The sequence below is a fragment of the Oryza glaberrima genome, chromosome 4, assembly GCF_000147395.1.
Source record: "Oryza glaberrima chromosome 4, OglaRS2, whole genome shotgun sequence".
NCBI lineage: Eukaryota > Viridiplantae > Streptophyta > Magnoliopsida > Poales > Poaceae > Oryza > Oryza glaberrima.
In genome coordinates, this window is record NC_068329.1 from 24,133,614 (window position 1) to 24,154,373 (window position 20,760).

A 20,760-nucleotide genomic window follows, 5' to 3' on the forward strand; every position below is an offset into this window, starting at 1 on the left:
AAAATTTTAGTGATTTTTATTATTGAGAATTTTCAGGATGTTACAGGGATTCAATGTGGACTTATTCCAAAGCGAGGCGGCCACACCGAGCGAGCCATTTGGGCCTAACTTGCCTACAAAATGGGCTTTCTCAGGCCCATTATTCCCCTACTTTACAGAACAACACCACCCTACGACAACTACCAGCAGGCAGCCGCTCCCGCCGCCGCCGCCGCCTCCGCCTCCTCTTCCTCCCGCCGCGCAGGGTTTAGGGTTTTAGCGGCGGCGACGCTTCCGAGCGAAGAGGCAGGCGCAGCAGCAGCGCCCACCCGGTGCCGCGTCCCCCCGTTTCGCCCGCCGCCACGAGCCGTCGTTGCCTCGGCTCGCTCGCCGGCCGCCGCTAGCCACCAGGTGACCTCGCGCCGCCTGACTTCTCGGGTTTGCCCGCTGGTAACCGCAGATGGCTTCGATCGCGTCGCAGCTGCAAGCCATCAAGTCGGCGGTCGGCGCCGCGCCCGAGCCCGCGCGACGGCCCATCACCCGGCCGTCCGTGCTCTTCGACGCCAAGGAGGCTGCCGACATCGACCTCCGCGCCATCCTCCCAATCGCCCTCTCTGGTAAAAACCTAGGCACCAGCTTGTTCGATCCAAAGCTTACTGTTCCTTGATTTGCTGCTTAGGAGCTCGGTCCCCAGTTCACTTGAATGCATCAAACGCCCCTCTTCCCTTTGCAAAGTTGCAATACTTGAGCTCTTATTTCATTTTAGGGTTGGAGCACCTTGAAGGCGTGGATGAGAGATTTCGGAGGTACAGGAACACACTTTTTAGCGAGACTAGCCTTGAGGTGAACCGTGAGCAGTTAACTACCAAAGAGAATGACAAGCTCAACAAGTCAATCTCCTCCTACCTTCGCCTTCTAGCTGGCTATTTGCAGCTCCAAGCTGCCATGCAGACACTTGAGTATCTTATCCGCCGATACCTGTATGAACTGAACCGAGCTACTTTCTCGTCATTTGCTATTGTCTCTAGCTAATTCTGTTGTCCTTTTGGAAATGTTCCTGTAGTGTGCATGTATACAACTTGGATGAGTTGCTGCTATGTGCATTGCCATATCATGACACACACACGTTTGTTCGGATTGTGCAGTTGATTAACTTGGGGTGAGTGTGAAAGCTCCAGACTTAATTCTAAGCTTATTTTTATCCACTTATCTGTTTTATTCGCTTATTTCTTCTCGATGAGTTGTTTATAGGAATAGTAAGTGGGCATTTCTTGATGCTGTGAAGTCTTCTGGTGCACCCCCACCCAGGAGTGTAATGGTGCAACAATGCATCCGTGATAAGGCTGTACTGGAGACCATCTGCAACTATGTATGTTGGGACTTTCTGTGTGTGTTCTATCAGTGACTTATGCTCTGCTTTTCGAGCTTTGTAGTTCATGTTTATGTTCATTTCCAGGCTGCACCAACAAAGGAATTCCATCACTCGAGGACAGTTGTCTGCTTTTGCACTGCAGTGATCGTGGAGTGCTTGGGTGCTATTCCCAAGCTTGACACAGATATTGTGCAGAGGGTGTTGGGATTTGTGTTCGACTCGCTTAATCCTGCAATGAAGGGAGACCAAGATTATAAGGTTAGATTGGAAAGTGTTTAACTTAGTGCAGTTATGATGACCCACTTAATCCTTTTTACTAAGATTGAGGTCTTACTATGGTGTTATTATTTCTTTCAAAACGAACAACTGAAATATTTGCTCATGCAGATGCTTTTGTTGCACACTTTGTGCACCTTTTATCGTGTTGTCTGATTGCTCCTAACCTATGTAGTTTTTTTACTTAACAACTCAAAGCTATATCATTGTGACAATTGCTTTATGATCAGGCTGGCGCGCTGATGATTATTGGAGTACTGGCAACACGAGCAACACTAGCCCCAAAACTTGTTCAGAATTTGATCTTCTTTGTTGCAAGGGCTGCACAACATGATGCGCTGGACACGATTGATTTACCATGGCTCCGTGTTACAGTGATGGCTATTATAAGTCTTGTTCAGGTCTCATCTGACACCTTTTTTTTCCGATAAGAACACTTAGATTGTGTACGGGACATCTGTTTTTTGTATTTCATATGCCAACGTAAATGTTAACTAGAAAGTTTGATATTCATCCATTATTTTTGCAGTCACAATCAGTTACTGATTTCCCTAAGAAGCCATTGATGATTCTGAAAGACATCAGGTAACATTGTCTTTTGTCTTGTTTTTGCTACACGCACACGCGCGCGCGTGCGCGCGCGCGCACACACTTCATGTATATATTTTGTCTCTTATTTTCTCCTTTTGTTAGCTAAGCATTAGTTATTTTGTGCTGATTTCTTTTCCAGGGATTTTTCTGGCATCCTTTCTGTATTATGCTGTGAGTTTAACATTGAAAGGTTCATTAGGCTTTATGTTGAATCATTGGTTGGTTACAGGTGATTTTTCTTATGGATTATTTGTGTAAATTTCTCTTATCTTGTCACTGCATTAGTTATGACTCTACAACATGTGAACAGTTCTTCTGACGATTCCTGCCACTCACACCTGATTGAAATTGTTGAGACCCTAAACATAGAGAAGTTTGTTGAAAGGATTGTGTACAAGGTTCTTGACCACTGTGTTAAGGCATCTCAGGCAGCAGAAAACCTTGATATGAACCGCACAGGTTGGTGGTTATTAGATCTGCTTCATTCTGTTTTAAATTGATCAAGTGATCTATTTTTGGTCATCCTCTCTGTGCACAGACTGATGCCCATCATATGTAGATGCCTTCTGATCTTTATATTCCAGCTATCTCATTAGCAAAAGATCATATAGAAGACAATTTTATCCTCATTGCAACTGACTTATTGTTCCTCAGGTCTATGGTCAAAGAAAACCTTGAATGTAATTGGAAAAAAATATCCAAAAGAGCTTCGCAATGCTATCCATAAATTTCTTGAGGTACAATCTGGCAAACTTGTCACCTATGTAACTTCTTGTTTCTATATTCTGGTTTTTGCTTACCTTTTTTGAACTTCTGATGTTGATTCAATACATTAATTCATCAGAACTCCGAAGTTAACTCAATTGGAGAGGATTTTGCTTCCAATTTGTTGGGCCTAGTGTTTGATGAAAGCAAGGGCATGCCAACTGAAATTTCTGATTCTAACATTTGGTTCAGTCTGGACCACCCTAAGGTATGTTCTGATATAGTCAATTTGGTGTGCTATTTGGCCAATAGTTTGCCTTGTTCTATGTTCTGGTTGTTGCTATGGTTCAAATTGTTCTATTCATGATGCAGGCTGAAGTCCGTAAATCTGCTCTGTCCAAAATTGCTACATCCAATATCTTTAAGAACCATAATCTAAATCCACAGGTAATTGTACATTGTTGTATGTATGTATGTCCATGCACTTTATGTGCCTTCTTGTGTTTAGAGCTTTCTTTGTTCAAATGTTGACTGTTGTCTTATCTGGGTTATTGCAGAACTTAATCAACATGCAAGATGCAATAATACACAATATGTATGATGATGATCTAAGTGTTGTTGAAGCTGCCTTATCCATAGAAGGACTAGCTGCTGTTGCCAGTCCTGTTAGCCTTCTTAAAGTGTATGATGATCTGCTAGCCAATTGCATCAACATCATTCACAAAGGTGGGTAATGTTCATTGGGTGTCTGATTGGCCTTCTGTTGGCCTCTTATTTTGTTTTAATTATTTGATGTTCTAGAGGAATTATTAGAGCTTAGCTGCTAGGATTCTATGTACTCACAAGGATCTGTAGCTAGTTTGGTCTACTTGTCATATAAAACTTTGCAAGATGTCAAACTTCTAGAGGAGATAAAAGCTTAAATAAAATACTAGTATTTGTTTTGTGCCCCAGACTGACGTAGAAAAAAGCAAAATAAGATATATTAAGAGTGTCGATGTTATTATTTTACAGCACTTACTGTTCATTACATACCAATAGAGATTTCTTTCCAGTAAGTTCACCTTCTCGTATGTTGGTTTATTCTCCTATGTTTAAACCTTGGTGGGATCCCCATGTTTTGTCGAGAATGCAAAGTGAGATGTCCTGCAATACACTGTTACTTTATAAACTACTTGTGCCGCATGGAAAAATAGTTGTCACCTTCTGCACAGGCACTGCCCTTCTTATTTTTCTGACAATACCATATGCCTGTTTTTTTTCTTGCTAATTAGGTGGTCCAAAAGCATCAAAAGCTTGCGACGTCGCTGTTTCATGCTTGGAAAAGATAATTATAGAGTATCGGTTGCATTATATTGAACATGCAAAGGACATCGCTGCAGTAGTATTTCGTCTCCTCATTGTTCACCCTAAGGTTAACTTATTTTCTATCACTATCCGCTTCGCGTTTTTTTTACTTTCCGCAACTTTTCTCACTTCAATGTTGAAATCAAAATGCAGACTGTCAGGGTAAACTTGAAGGCCTTAGAGCTAGCTAAGAGTATACAGTGGGAATTTTATACAAGTAGTTCACTTGTATACAATGTGATCACAACTGATAAAATGAAGGTGAAGTTTCTTTCTGGCTGTTTTCCATCCTGTCCTATGTTGATCATTGCTGTGCTCTTATTGAGTGACCCCCCACATACAATTTTTCTGCAATTAGCGGCACCTCATTGATTTCGTTTTCATTGTATCCATATATTGAACTCTTGTAAACATTTGGTTAGATATGTGGCGGTTATTACTTTTATGAACGAAAATCTTTTGTTTCCATATCTAATAATCTATTGCTATCAAAAGTTCAAAACATATGATTTTCCCCCTCCCATTTAATTGTTTTAGTAATTACATTTCTTATTGTATTCTCACAGGGCATCAGTCCAGAGTCTGTAGCTTCCATTAACATGAAGAATATCAAAGCATTTTCTGAAACTTTCCTTGCGAACCCAAATAAGCATGTGGAGTGGTTGGCTGACGCTGGAAAAGGAAGTGCATTTTCAAGAGCTTTGTTTCTACTCATAATATTGCAGTCACTGCTTGCTCCTGCTGAAGGTATGCCCATCCTTGTATCTACAGTTATGGTCTACCATTTCTAGTAACCTTCTGATGGTTGCAATATAAGTCTCTTCAGCTGAGGATATTATCATGTGTTCCCTATTACTGTAAGATCTAATACGATGTCTTAGTCACTCTTGAAATCCTAACAGATATGATGTGTTCTATGCAAGGGCTATGCGTGGGCATATATAATTCTAAACTAAATTTATAGTGTGCTTTGCTACAAAAAAGAACTTAGCTACATATTGCTTGCAATAATGGTCAACATGAATCCATGAATGCATGTTACAAAAGACTTTGTTTGTCACTACTACATGTATTCCTATTCCATTATATCCGACCTCAGCCATAGATGTCATAGACGGAGGCTTAAGATTCTTATTAATGTGTGAATTTCTATCTTTTTGGCCTTCTCAAACTAATACTGGGGTTCCTGAGAGAGCCTCCGACTAGCATAAAGAAAGATTCCAACTTTAGTTTATAGTAGATTTGATGCTAGAATCTGTCTTCCTCTTAGCATGTGTCAGGTCAAAAGATCTCACAAACTATAGTTAGTGTACGGCTAATGCAAAACTATTCCTACCATCTATTAGACTTAAGCTATACTAGCAACATAGAGGAACTGAAGAGTTAATGCGTCGTTTCCTTTGGGCAGTTTTGGACATGCAAATGAGTCTGTGCCAAGCTTGTCTGCCAGTTCTCAAGAACAAGTGGTGTCAAATAAAGCCCAAAGATGGTCGTGTTGGTGACGAGGTACTTCTGATTTAGTTTACTATTTTGTGTTGCAACATTGGAAGAATTGGCCCATTATGTAGGCCTTGGAGTGATCTTTTGTGTTTGTTTATGCAGATCAACATTGATAAGCTCGAGAAATGCATTACAGAACTGGTGAAGCATGTTTTCAATAATGACACAGAGGCATTGAATGCCAGAATTCTTGTATGCATATTTTGGGGCATGCTAAGAGTACAGTCATCCTATATCAAGCAGAGTTCTATGGTAATGCAACTGCTAACCAGTAAAATTTTCATCTTTTTTCTAATGAATTCTGATTATTTTGAACACCGTCCTCAATCTATATTTTTATGCAGATTAATGATGGTGGAAATACATTGCTTGATGATTTGTTTCTCTTCTTCATCACATCACCTGGAAAAATCATCTTCCAGAAGCATCTACAGTATCTAATGGTTAACTGCACCAGGGCACCTTTTCAGTTTATCTCCAAATACTTTGTAGATGAAGGTTTGTTACAATTATTCTGTCTTAGATAAACTCATCTTGTCATTGTATTCCAGCTAATTGATAGATGAAAAACCTTGATAATCTTCTGACTTCCGGTGTCATGCTTTTATCTAACCTCTTTTGCCTTCACTTTGACGTGTCAGTTGTCCATCTCATTTTACAACCAGTTCAACTCCTTATGTCCTCAGAATAGTTTGTTAAACTGCGATACTATTCTCAATCTTATAATTCATTGGTGCCTACTGACTAGTTCATATGTTGTTTGATTGCTCTTCTATTATTATTTTTTTCATTTCATTATTCCATCAAGCCGTTTCCAATTTTTATGGACTTTTATGCAGGTTTTTCAGCTGGAGTTCGAGTGGAGAGTCTTCTTATGCTTGCTTCTATTTGTTCTGTATGTGCTTTGTCTGAAACCAGTAGTTTGGATGAAAGCTTATGTGTGCAGCTTCTGCTTGGCTTTCCTTGTGTTATGCTCCCACTTGCTCATGAAAATAAGGTATGACTAGCGTTGTGTAGAAAATACCATTTCTATGGTAACTATAAGCTGTTTCTTCCTTTTGCTGACTGTACAGCTGGTTAGTGTGCTGAACATGTTCATTTTATTATTTTGTAGGATGTAAGGTCCTCTGCTCTCAAATGCATTGAGGGGCTATCTTTGGTGTGGCAGCGGTTGAGTGCATCACTTTCAAGAAATGGTCTGTTCGCCTGCTTCCCTGTCATATTTATTTCCAACTTGAGGAATTTGACTTTAACCTTTGTAATCTGTAATTATTATATCAACAGGAAATGGCAGCAAATTGCCCAAATGCATGCTGTCCCCGACGTTCGGTGTTTTCCTTGGGTCACTGGTTAACCAAAAGACCATGATATCCTCAGATACAAGATTTCTACCTGCCTATATTTCATCACTGTTGAGCCCAAGTCAAGATTTGATGGTCCCTGAAAATCTTCATGAGAGGTTATCCCTGTTCCTTTCTCTTTCAAATGCTTTATTTTTATTGAACACCTATGTTTGTTCCACTTTAAACTTTGGGTTCTTGATGAATTGTCTTCTTTAAACCACATCCATGACATTCTTTAACTAGCATTATTCACTTATGCTCTTAAAATCAATTTGAGCTAACACTCGCTAGCTTACAGTGCAAAGGGGGTTATTTAAAGGTGAATGGGCAGGTCATTGCCATGTTAGCTGTTTAAATTAAATGCACACATGATAATATAACTATACAAGACAGCTGGGGATCTTTTTTTATTGGAAAATAACACATTAGTATTCTGGGTGAACAAAGAAGGCTCCTCCATACTGGAGTTTGTATATTTAAATAGTAGTGTTCTTGCATGTTCAATTGATTCTTTAATTTTGTGAAACCCCGCTATATTAATGTATTTTATACTTCCCTGATCACAACAAATAATGCCCGTTACATGCTTCTTGGGTTTTGCAACTCCCTACCCTTCTTGTGTGTGCACAATCATACTTATCGTGTATGCTTAGAGCCTTAGATGCATGTTGTGTGCTAAGAAGAAGCACCCTTCTGCTTAACTAGGCAACTTGATTGTTTTTTCAGATTGATGTATAAAGTGTAAAATCTTCTCATATTTTGTGCATATTTTTCCTACTATTAATTTGATGATTTCTCTAGTTTTTTTTTATTATTGTTGTTAATTTGTTGTTAATTGGAGCATAAGCTAGTTTTTGTGTCTATTACAGATTTGACCAGTCAACAAAAGATGCTATCCTTCACTTCATCTTGCGCTCTGGTATGAAGCTCTCTTCTTATGGAAAGGTCAGTTGTTCTGCAATGTTGAGTTATGTAAATGCAAGTTGATATGCACATACAGGTAGATTCCCAAAGTGATGATATTGGTTTGGATGGGAGTTAATTTTTTTTTTAAAAAAATATATATGTTGCAGTTCATGATTTTGTCAATACTGAAAGGAGTAGGAAGCATCTTGTTTGATGTAGAAGATGTGAAGTCTTTATTGTTTGATCTTCTGGATCGGCGCAATCAGTATCAGAGTGGATGTGAGTCTAGGCAGATCATGTCCACCCATGAAATACAAATCTTGTGCTTGCTTTTGGAGGTAAGCGTGCCGGCAACATAACATGTACCATGACATATCCTTGTTGCAGATGTGTTAATTTACTCTTATTATGTAGGTAATGTTCTCGGTTTCTAACAGTGCAAATGTTAGCTCTGAAACATCTGAAGCTTTGCTGAAAGTTTTAAGGGTGAGAAAAACCATCAATTCTGTACAGACCTAGTTTATCTACTGACTACTAGGGTTAGCTCTGACGGTATGAAACTGCAGATTGATGTTTCAGCTCAAGAAGATCCTGTTGTTGTCATGCCATGTGTTACTGCACTGCAAGCTGTTCAACCAGTATTCTTTGATTTTTTGAAGACTGATACTCAGGTTCTTTTTTTTTCTTATTAATACTTGACATTGTGTTGGCGTCCTTCATTTAAAAGAAAAGCATGAACTTGAATTTTGCATGAGATGTATTTCATGCTAAGATGTATAGCCTTTACTCCTCCTTATCACTGTACCAAGTTATTTCTATCCTCTATTCCTAGTAACCGTATCAAGTTATCTTCTATTCCTAGTCACCAAATTCTCATTGTTCAATTATTCTAATGGATGATATCCTTGATTCAGCTCTTGATATCATTAGAAGATAGGATAGTTTGTTTCCTCGCCACTTGATGTATCATAGAGCATCCTTAACTAGTTTAGCTATCTTCTTTGACATGCACTTGATCTTAAAAATGAAAAAAATGTATATCTTTAATGCATATTTGATTTGATTTCGAATTGCACCTCTACATATTACCCTTTTTATCTTATGCAACTCATCTTACATCATTTACTAGTAGATCAACTAATCTATGGTATTGTAAATTTGCAGGAAAAAGTATTTGCAAGCCTTATTTCTATGTTTCGAACTGAAAACACTGAAATTCGAAATGCGGCACGAGATGCTATACTGCGAATTAATGTTAGTATTTCTATCCCTCAAATTTTAAACTTTTCCTTCCATATACTTTATGTAGATTTCTGATTTTATTTCATTTTATTTAGACATTAATGGGACAATGTACTCCCCTGCAAATCATATTTTAAACTTGGTGCCTTTGAGCGTTCAAAAACAGTATCATTTATTCTGTGGGCAATCTGGCAGTCATTACAAATATATATACAGATAGTACACATTTTCTCCCTTGGATCCCAGATACTGTTGTTTAGTACACACTTCTAGTTAAACTTTAAAAAATGTAAGCATCAATATCTTTTTAATTGTTAGATTGGATACATGGAAGTTGACTATAGATTTTTTTTTCCCGAACCATCATAATTGTAAAGTTTTTTTTTTTTTTTTTTTGCTAATATATTAATCAAAGTTGTATCTTGGAGACTGTGCTGATGTCCAAAACATGTTATCATGACTAGGGGGAATGTATATCAATAGTAGTTTTGTATTACAAGATGAATGGTTGTTTCCAGGGTTTCTACTTGGCTGAAAAGCCAAAACAATAGTAAAAAGAGATAATCCGTGAAACAAGGTGGTAGCATTTTACCTAGGCTTGTTCATATATAGATATTGGATATCCGTTTCTTTATATCACTTCTGTTAATGCTTAGCTCCTTACCTATTTCTACTTATGGCAGGTTCATGCCTCCACAGCTGTGAAATTTATTGAATTGATTGCAGCGCAAGGTGACAAAAAAATGAATTCAAAAAGAATAAAGAGAAAGGAGGATCTGAATCATGACATATTCAAGAATTTTGATGATCTATTTGGAGTAAAACCTACCGCTTCTGTTCTTGTATCTCTTCTAGATGTTTTATTTCTTAAGAAGGATGTGATTCAAAGGTCTGGTACTACAAAATCTTTTTGTCTGGGGGTTAATTCCCATATTTTTTATTATTGATGTTTTGCTACTTTCCATGCAGGACATGTTTACTACAACCACTTTTCCAGTTATTATTGAAACTTCTTTCTGATCAATGGATTTTAGGGATAGTTTGCCAATATAACAAAGGCCATGATGCCTCTCCTGAAAATCCTGATTTATCTAATTTCATGATAGAAGCCCAGCAGTTGGTACTACTGATTCTCAAAGATATTACGGATACACTGCAATCCGGTCACCAAGTATTTTACTGCTTACTCTAGTCATTTTTTTCAAGGAAAAATCTGTTGTCTGCCTTCTCATATTTGTGGTTTTGATTTTCATGGGTTATATGTGTTTGTGCAGGATGAACTGTTCAACTGTAGAGATATAAACCTCCTTATTAATTGTATACAATCTGCTAAAGATCTAGGAACTCGTAATCATGGGTTTTCATTGATTGCTTCATTAGCTAAGGCTTTCCCACAAGTTGTTTCAGAAAGTATTGAGGATTTGTTCGTCGCTATTGGGGATGCAGTGAAACAGGTTTGTGCAATTTGTTGGTAGTTATTTTGTTTTAATCCTAGTGAAGTTTGTTGTCTATCGAATTTCATTTTAGGAATTACTTTGTGAAGTTTTTCAGTTTTTTCATTTTATTTTAGTTTACTTATATTTAAATGTTTCTCTCCAATTCTTAGTTTGGTTTGTTTACAACACCTTTTTCTTCTTTTCTATGCTGAAGGATGATAGCCACTCGCAACGCATTTTGGAGGACTTATTATCCCTTTTAGTCCCATGTTGGTTAGCAAGGATCACAAGTATAGACAATCTTCTTGAGGTTCTGTTATTTTCCTTGAAGTTCCCTTTTGTTTTACATTTTACTGCAAATAAAACAATAGGGTAATAGACTATGTGTTAATGTTCTTGTAGTTATTCATTAAAGCTTTGGTTGATGTTGTGGAACACAGGCGTCTTACTCTCATGGTTTACCTCTTGAGGTATTATCTATCTTAGGTTCCATCAACATTCATATTTTCATTATTGGTAGCTAACTAACTTTACTTGCACTGTTTAAAGGACGTTAGGAGAGAAAAAATGTCTGAGCACCGTGATCATGTGTCTGTTGCACTCATTGGTTGGCCGTATTTCTCATTCTCCCGAACACCAGGGCGCCCTATCCTTGAGAGCCATGCCACAAGAGTGGGAGTATGGTTTGGCAGTCAATATAACCAACCAATACTCATATAAATTATGGTTTCATTGTCTTTCTAAGCTACTACAAGAAATCAGGGTGCATGAGAAACAATATCTGCTTCCTATGCTCCATTTGGCGATGCAATTTATCCTATTTAAGCTGCAAGATACAGAGTTGATTTTTGACCTTGATTCTGAGGAAGCTGCTAACTCTATCCAGGTATTTCACTTGGTTAAAATTGTGGTTCTTACTCTTTTGTGCTTGAAACTTGGATTTTACCGGATATTCATCTGTCTGTTCTAGGGATCTCTTGGAGAGCTTATGAAGGAGGTTGTCTTGTGCGTTGCGGCTGTCAGAGACAAAAAAACTGGCATTTCTGGTGATGCTCTAAAAGAACTTAGAGACTCTGCAAATACAATTCTAAAAGTAATCGCAGGCTGGATGTGTGCTTCAACGTATTTCAAAGGGATTAGCCGGATGTTAGAACATTCAAGAAGTGTTGTGAAAAGAAAGGTAACTTTTTGTTAATGACTAAAGTACACCTTGGTTCTATGTCTTATTTAGTATTTTTCAATTATTAAGTCACTTGAAACAACTTTGACCCCGCGCAATTGAAATGACATGTATATTTATCAAACAGGCGCTTGGAATATTGTGCGAAACTGCAAAGGGAAATAACTTGATCCAGAAGAAGCAAAAGAAAGCTAGAAAATTAAATCATAGCACTCCTGCTACTGCACTTCAAGTGGACAAGAGCTCTGCCCCTTGTTTCAGTGAGTTGTGCGTTAAGATTCTAGAGTTGGTTGACAGAGAGGTTGATTCAGACAGTTCAGTGAGAATTGCAGCTATTTCTTCACTTGAAACACTGGCAAAAGAATATCCCTCTGATAATCCTGCATATAGGAAGTGCCTTGCAAAAATCACTAATCACATCAACTCTGGTGATGCTGTTACTTCTTCTAGGTCAATCTACACTGTAGGCTCTCTTATAAACGTGCTCGGGTCAAAAGCATTACCTCAGCTTCCATTGATCATGAAAAATATGTTGCAAGTATCACACCAAGTATCATTTTGCCCTAGTGGAAAATATGTTCACAGTTCCACTAAAACTGATGCTAAACTTTCTAATCAAGCTATACCCATATTGTTGTCGGTATTGACAACTGTCGAGGTGATTGTCAAAAAGCTTGGTGAATTTGTTAATCCATATTTGGAAGAAATTCTGGATTTGGTGGTTTTGCATCTGGAGTGTGCTTCTCGAAATGATGAAAAATTGGATGCAAAAGCAGCAGACGTTCGGAAGCTACTGACTGACAAAGTTCCTGTACGTTCTATCTTAGCATATCCTGAAGTCTTGAATTATGCGGACAATGGCTTTCTACTTGTATCTAATCAAATTATTGCCATTGCAGGTTCGGCTTATGCTTTCACCTTTACTTAATCTGTACAATGGTGCTATCAAATGTGGAGAAGCAAGTCTGTCCTTGGCTTTTGAAATGCTTTCTACTCTAGTTGGTGCTATGGATCGGCTGGCTGTAGGAACTTACCATACAAAAGTTTATGAGCATTGCTTGGTAGCTCTTGATCTCCGCCGTCAACATTTGGACTCCTTGAAGAATATAGCTATAGTCGAGCAAAGTATTATCCATGCCATTACCACTCTCACAATGAAGCTTACGGAGGCTACTTTTAGGCCTCTCTTCCTTCGTACTCTTGAATGGGCAGAGTCTGAAGTTGATCGGTCCACATCAAAGAGAAGTATGGACCGTGCAATTGTTTTCTACAAGTTGGTGAACAGCCTCGCTGAAAAACACAGGTATATGTTTCAAATTGCGAACATTCTTCATAAACCACTTTTCGCAGTAGATTTGCTTACTGCTTACTGTATGTTTCTATTCTGATGAAACTTCTTTAAACCCTAAAACCAATTAGCTTTGTCCTTACTTGAATGTTGTATTACGTGTACAGTACGGTAACGGAAAATGAAAATACTACATTGTCTGTTTAAAATCAGGTGGCTATGAGCAAAACGTAATACTCCACCAATGGTAACTGACCTATATTGGAGTACCTTATATTGGTTGTGGGTTCATGACCATCATTTGTACACAAATGATAACTGACATAGCACCAGAAATCCACCTGTCCATAAGCGCAGTAGTACTCATGATTTTGTGTTGGTGTACATTTGATTAGATCATCCAATTATGACCTACTGACCACACTCCAATCTAAGTTGGTCTCAATGTTGCTCCTCAATGTACCAATATCTTGTAATATTTGATGGAAATAAATCTTGTACTATTGATGGAAATACGACTATACAAGAACTATGCCATGGTAAAACATGCTGTTTCTTTCTTGATTTAGGTTAGGGCTTGTGCTTCCCATTAGTGTCAGGAACTGGCCTGGGATGGGGTTGGTGGATTGCTGTGTATTATCTACAAATGGTTTTGGATATCCTTGTCATGATTGTGATTTGCTAGCTTGGTCTTGTGCTAATCTCCTATATTTGTTTATTGGATCATTTTGTTATCAAAGGCAGCATTCTATATTTCTGATACTAACTACTTGCCACTTAAGCATGATATTGCTGTCTACCTTCTGTGCGTGTTTCCCTTTTTGCCTTATTTGTATCATTTTTCTCCAAAGGTCCTTGTTCACACCTTACTTCAAGTACCTGCTTGAGGGATCTGTACAATATCTATCAGAAGATGATGCTTTGATCAGTTCCAAGCAAAAGAAGAAGAAGGCCAAACTTGAAGATGCTCCAGTGGAACAGAAGGATAAATTATCTGGACCAAAACTGTGGAATTTAAGGGCCCTGGTGTTGAAATCCTTACACAAATGTTTCCTTTACGACAATGACCAGAAGATCCTTGATTCCTCCAATTTCCAGGTCAGATCCTTCATAACCTATGAGGTTTAAATTTTGTTAGCTGTTCACTTATCATAGTTAGTAATGGTTTTACAAGTCACCAGAAAACTAGCTGCATCGGAAGTTCCTTCTTGTTTTCTGTTTCATTTCAATAATATCCTGGTCTTAGAAAGGAAATTCTTCAGGTTCAACTTACTTATCTTTAAATGTTATACTGGCATTGCACTGTCTTGTCTTTGGCTGTGCCCCTACCTATATTTTGATCAAACGGGCACTGTTTCTGCATTGTAGTATCATTTTTGCTTGGCCAAGAAGTAAGCAGTAGTGGTAAACTTATATATGTAATCATAACATGGTTTTTTGGTTGTTTGTTTGCAGGCTCTTTTGAAACCTATTGTTTCTCAGTTTGTTATTGAGCCACCTGAACATTTTGAATCAGTTCCAGAAGCTCCATCAGTTGATGAAGTTGATGAAACTCTTGTTTTGTGCTTGGGGCAAATGGCAGTTACTGCACGGTCAGATGTTTTGTGGAAGCCTCTTAACCATGAGGTGGGGACTAAGCACTATGCTCGCAGCTCATTATTTTTAGATAATGGACAAGTGAGATTGGAGATGCATTAACTTAACTATTATTATTATTATAATAATTTAAAAGATCATTTAATCCATCAAAAGTGAGCCAACACATTTCGTTAAAAGTAATTCAAACTTTCAGTTCTAGTTGTCCAGTCCTTGTGTTACGTCCATGGGGAGCTCAGGACTATCAATTACTCATTTTTTCAAAAATCTGCAGGTGCTGATGAGGACAAGGAGTGACAAAGTTCGCCCCAAAATGCTCGGTCTGAAGGTTGTGAGGCACATGGTCCAACATCTAAAGGAGGAATACGTGGTTCTCCTCCCGGAGACCATTCCATTCCTTGCTGAATTACTCGAGGACGTGGAGCTCCCTGTTAAGACTCTAGCCCAGGAGATTGTGAAAGAGATGGAAACCCTCAGCGGCGAGAGCCTCCGTCAGTACCTGTGAGGCATCTGACGTCTCTGATCTGCAACAGTGAAGTGAATATTTATGCACTTCCGGGTAAATCACTTAAGAAAAACATGGGAGTTCTATGCAAAGTTAACACTAACTGGAACATTCTGGAATATATTCATTTTGCTGTGTAGTACAATGGTGGCCATATTCATGGTGTATGGCCTTTTCTTATGACAGTAACTGTATTGTTTGCGGTTTTTTGCTCTATGGTTTTGAACGCTGTATGGCAATATCACCGACAGGTATCACGTGTCTGCTAAGCGGATGGCCATGTATACGTACAGTAAAATCAAGTTGTGAACTCCAATTAGGAATTAAGGATACGTCAAATTTGTAGGCTGTACTACTGCAGAGTGCAGACTGACTTTTGGGGTTTTGCACCATGCACGATGGTTAGCATGTGCCAGGAACAACACAGCACATGGAGAAGTTTTAAGGCTTCTGAAGTCTACTTTTTTTCTTTATCTAGTTCTAGCCTCTAGTGGAATCCTGGAAGGTCAGTAATTCGCGTTTTATCATCAATGGCTGTGTACGTGATGGTGATGTGTACGTGAATTGTCGTCGCTATATCGGTCACGCGGAATCTATTTCTGGGTGTTTCAGAAGCCACATGGTGGTTGTGGTGGACTGGTGGTAAGACAACTACTCAGTACACATCTCGGGTGTGACATGTCTCTTTCACGTACTGAACTTTGAACAGATATATGGACTCACGCCCTCACGTACTGAACTTTGAATGGTGAGGTAAAAATTTAGGAAGTAAAGAAATGTCAGTTATCAACTTCTCATCCTGGAATTTGATAATTTTGATAAGTTCTACTTCGAGCCTGATTAAATGGGTTAAATTTTTAACTGACGTACATTGAAATTTGCCACTTTAATGTGCGATTGGTTAGCTCGCCACAGAAACTACCCAAGTAACTCAATTTTTTTGCCTCATACCTAGTTTAAAATATTGTTCTTAAACATTAGTAGTAAAATCATGGTTGCAGTAATTCGATCAGCATTAGCATTTATACTCCCTCAGTCTAAAAATATAAGCATATTCGGGGTTTGAAATATAAATTTGTGCACAATATAAGCACTTCTTAACTGTTTCTCGTCTCAACTCATTACAACTATCAATTATTTAGTTTTCCTATCTACTTTATTATCGACCACTCATAATCATTTCCCACCCTAACTTCAATCTTTTAGGAAAAAAAAATGCTACACGTGCTTCTTTTTTTCTCTTTTTATGAAGGGAGTAAACTCAATTCTAAGAATTGACCGGCAAGTAGAGCTTTGAAGGACAAGGTGGCAGGGTAACTTCAACATCGCTACTGATGTCACTACAGCATCCGGGTCCGCGATGAAATGAATGTTTGAGGCCTGCATTCCAACAAAAAATGAGATGTTGACAAGATGTCACTACATAGTGATCCCTAAAGGGAAGACGTACTTCAGTGTTTGCTCACTAGAGTAGTGTCTTTGCGGAAAGATGAACTAACGTTGATGACGACGAATCAAGGACAGACCATAGGTAGTGCGATAATCAAGGTCAGGACACACCTTTGAACAATCATTGGCCCAAGTCTCGTACGGAAAACTTGGTCCAGACATACATAAAACAACATCATTGTCCTGTTCATATGAGTTCCTCTAGGTTGGGTGGAAACTATACATGCTTGTTTCTCCATTAGTGTACATCATTCTCACATTTCTGGATTTCCCCAGTACAAGCTCTGGTGTATGCTTGAGCACTAGGGATAACAGATGGATAATACATTTATAAATATTAATGCTATCTTGCTATAACGAAACACTTTCTAAATAGGATGCCGGTGACGAATGTGCACCCTGTCATCTTGATATCTCTTCAAGCATTTTGAGTATACGCTTGGTATCTGGTCTCAAGGATGGTGATGGGTTACAGCAAGCAGTTGCCAGTTCAAAGAATGCATTTAGGTTCTGCTCCTTGCCTGAGTTCTTACTTTGCTTGACTAGCTCAGAACTGAATGCATCCGATATCTTCCTCTCCAGAACTAGATCTTTGAAAGAGGAAGGCAGGTGGATGTCACGGGCATTGGGTGAGCTACTGTTTGCTGCCTCCTTTTGAGCAAGCATCTCCAGAAGAATTACCCCCAAGCTGTAGATATCACTCTCCCTGGTGGCTTCTCTCATCTTGATCAGCTCTGGAGCCTTGTAGCCCTGCATTGCAGATGCTTCAAGCATCTGTTGAGCGGCAGCAGGATTCAGCAGAAGGTAGAGTCCAAAGTCGGATATCCTTGGCTGGAAATCGGCATCAAGCATAATGTTGTTTGTCTTAAGGTTGCCATGGACAATTGGCTTCTGTGACCCTGAGTGAAGGTGGTCCAGTCCCTTGACAATGCCAATAGATAACTTGCAAATTATGCCCCATTTCTGTGAAACATTGATTCCCTCTGCAGGAAAAAATAGCAAATGATGACCAGAAAGTACAGAAAATGTAAACATGATGCAATACTCGTCATTTAAGAACTGACAAACTGATCCACTGGGCATTATAGCATTGGTAACGGATATATCTCACGGCATTACCAGCATAAACAATCACTCTGGACTGACTTGTGTACAAATTCAAAATTGGAGAAAGTAGTTCGGGACCTTCAGGTTAACCTTGGAAACACAAAAATTTCTGAACAAAATTCAAAAAGGATGGTAATTCAGCAAGTTGTTCACGACAAATTTGTGGGTTGGTAACCAGCTTGAACGGATTAACCAGAACAGACTTTTGAAACTGTGACTGTCCATATCAAATATTGACCAACATCAGATCCATATTATCCAAAAGTTGTTGGCAACAAAAAAAATGCCTAAATTGTTTACTGTAAGAGACAACCACTATCTTTGTGAGTCTTTCTCTATGTGGCCAATTGAGATCAACACATAAATCATGTTTAGATCACAGAATACGAATCAACTACTTCCTGAAAGGAGAGCTGAGAGATGCCAGAGACACAAACATCCAGCATAATGCCAAAGAGAAGCCTCCAATGGCAAAAACATCTCCCATGAAAACATGTAGCTGTTTTTCAAAATAAGTTTTCTCCCAAAGCGTTAATTTGACAGAAGGCCATATCCCACAAATTGGTACAAGATAGAATGGGCTCACTACTGGTGATTGGTGAACCAAATACGACAAGAAAAATGAAGATCAAGTTCTGCAAAAGTTTCAAAGCTAACAACCAAGCAATAAAAGTTTGTGAAAATACTTTTTGAGCTGTCCTTTGCTCTGGTTAATGACAAGAGCACGAAGTGTAACAGTGAAGACACATGGCTAAAAGTAAGGGAAAACCCACCCTGGAAGGCTGTTACATAGTACCCACCACAAAAATTGCTTAATCCTTACAGCATTATTTCCTGCGACGCTTTTAGCACCGAAATCAATGAGCAAACGAATGAACCATCTAAACTTTTAAATAATTTGAAGCACCTAGATCAAATTTCACCCTTTTTATTTCTTGTAAACTGGATGCCATAAGCTAGCAAAACTTGCTAAAATCCGACTAATAATTACTCCTAGAAAAGCATTTTTATTCACATGATTAGTCTTGCTCAAAGCTAACTTCGATCGAAAGCAAAGCAAACGAGATTACACGAGGCGCACGCGCGAGACGGGAGAACACGGGCTGACCTTGCAAGAACCGCCGGAGCGAGCCGGCGGCGTAGAAGGGGTGCACGAGCAGCATCTCCCCACGCGGGCCGACGTAGAGCGCGCGGATCGGGACGAGGTTGGGGTGCTGCAGGGCGCCGAGGAGCCGCGCCGCCGCCGTGGCCTCGTCGGCGGCCGCGGCGCAGACCGGGCGGACGAACCGGAGCAGCGCCACCGCCTCGCCGGCGCTCAGCCCGGCGCGGTACAGCGTGCTGTGGCCCGACTTGGCCACCACCTCCCCGGGCGCCTCGAGAATCGCGGCCACCGTGAGCCCCTCGCCCCCGGGGAACCTCACGAGCGCCTCCTCCGCCCCGCCGGCGCCGCCGGCGCCGTACCCGCTCGTCCCTCCACCCGACTGGAACCGGTCCGCCCTCGCGCCGTGCGACGGCAGCACCGCGCCCCGCCGCCGCCGCCGCCTCTGCCGCCGCTGGCACCGGACCACGAAGTAGCCGAGCACCAGCGCGACGAGCACGGCGAGGACCGTGAAGAGGACCGCATTGATGACTCTGGTGCGCATTGCTCCTCTCCCAGCTCGATGCGCGCGGCGGCGTGCTCGGTTCTTGGGGAGCAAGGGGATCCAATGGCGGTAGGGTTTGGTGGTTTTTGTTGGGGGGGGGGGGGGGGGGGGGGGGGCGCTTCCTTCCTTTCTCTTCTTTGCCTCTTCTTCCCCTTGGCTAGTTCGCAGTGCCCTCTCGTTTGCTTTTTCTCTTGCGTGGGAGGAGAGGTTTGGTTTGGTTTGCCTCGTTTGTTTTGAGCGTGTGAGGGGCATGAGATGGGGAGGGAGGCTAGGCTAGCTCCAAGATTCCATTCATTTTGAGAGGAAAGTTTGTGTGACAGTGATGGAGCCTCTTTTCCTTTTGGTTTTTGGCTGGGGTTGCCCTGTCTGGACCTTTTAAACCCTGAAAGTGTGTGCATATGGTACCACTAAAATTTGGAGACATTGCTCAGATGAAATTGGTGTGTGATCACCATTGTGGGGAACAGTATGGACATATATTATTGATAATTGATGTACTGTAACCGGCGGATCCAGAAAACCGATTCGTTAATTTCATAACATGTCTATCGGTGTCATAGCATGTTAATTATATTTAGATTATGGTATGAGTATAATATATGGATAAGCAGCTTCACTGTAGATTTTGCTGAAAGTTATCGGTGTCGCCTGACACCGGCCCTTCTATTGTAGATCCGCCCTTGACTGTAACCATAGAAGAAGAGTGATTTTTACCGTCCTTAGGCTGTGTTCGGGAGGTATGGTTCCCAATCTTGCCTCTTGACACGAAAAACAAATCACACGGTTATAGTGAGATTAATTAGTACTCCATTAGCCTAAAAAACTTGAAAAATAGATTAATATGATTTTTTTAAAGAAACTTTTATATAAAAATTTTTTAAAAAAAATACACCGTTTAGTAGTTTGAAAATCGTGCGTACGAAAAACGAGAGAAGTGAGTTGGGAAAGAGGGGAAAAGAACACAGCCTTAAAAGATGTAGTATCAATTCTCTCGTGTTAAATTGGATATCTGCTATATATCTTACATTAAAAGGTATGATACTACCTCCGTCCCATATTACTTGTCTTTTTGAGTTTTTGTTTGTCAATGTTTGATCATTCGTCTTATTTAAAAAATTTGGAATTATTATTTATTTTGTTTATCATTTGCTTTATTATCAAAAGTACTTTACATATGACTTATCTTTTTTTATATTTGCACTAATTTTTCAAATAAAACGAATGGTTAAATGTTGTAAATAAAAAGTCAAAAACGTCACCTATTATGGGACAGAGGGAGTAACTCTCAGCACCAT

The 20,760-nt window shown here is 39.7% G+C and overlaps 2 protein-coding genes across 2 annotated transcripts; one reads left to right on the forward strand and one right to left on the reverse strand.

Moving 5' to 3' along the window:
• The first annotated feature begins 185 nt into the window (after positions 1-185).
• LOC127769947 (uncharacterized protein At3g06530) lies at positions 186-15,593 on the forward strand. Its single transcript, XM_052295604.1, has 39 exons — positions 186-596; positions 746-959; positions 1,043-1,138; positions 1,231-1,348; positions 1,436-1,609; positions 1,858-2,028; positions 2,157-2,212; positions 2,358-2,447; positions 2,529-2,677; positions 2,873-2,955; positions 3,063-3,191; positions 3,296-3,370; positions 3,481-3,649; positions 4,198-4,337; positions 4,424-4,531; positions 4,837-5,017; positions 5,679-5,776; positions 5,873-6,022; positions 6,115-6,268; positions 6,610-6,767; positions 6,885-6,966; positions 7,055-7,229; positions 7,983-8,058; positions 8,187-8,357; positions 8,434-8,505; positions 8,586-8,690; positions 9,184-9,273; positions 9,945-10,150; positions 10,231-10,432; positions 10,536-10,715; positions 10,912-11,007; positions 11,100-11,167; positions 11,247-11,583; positions 11,668-11,877; positions 12,005-12,688; positions 12,777-13,180; positions 14,017-14,263; positions 14,621-14,791; positions 15,036-15,593. The coding sequence occupies exons 1-39, from the start codon at positions 440-442 to the stop codon at positions 15,264-15,266; spliced, it is 6,477 nt and encodes a 2,158-aa protein (XP_052151564.1). The 5' UTR covers positions 186-439; the 3' UTR covers positions 15,267-15,593.
• A 960-nt stretch (positions 15,594-16,553) lies between these two features.
• On the reverse strand, positions 16,554-19,778 carry LOC127769355 (putative kinase-like protein TMKL1). Its single transcript, XM_052294905.1, has 2 exons — positions 18,931-19,778; positions 16,554-17,698 (listed from the first exon to the last, which is right to left on the reverse strand). Exons 1-2 carry the CDS (start codon positions 19,715-19,717, stop codon positions 17,118-17,120), a joined length of 1,368 nt encoding a protein of 455 aa, XP_052150865.1. The 5' UTR covers positions 19,718-19,778; the 3' UTR covers positions 16,554-17,117.
• Between the last annotated feature and the right edge of the window lie 982 nt (positions 19,779-20,760).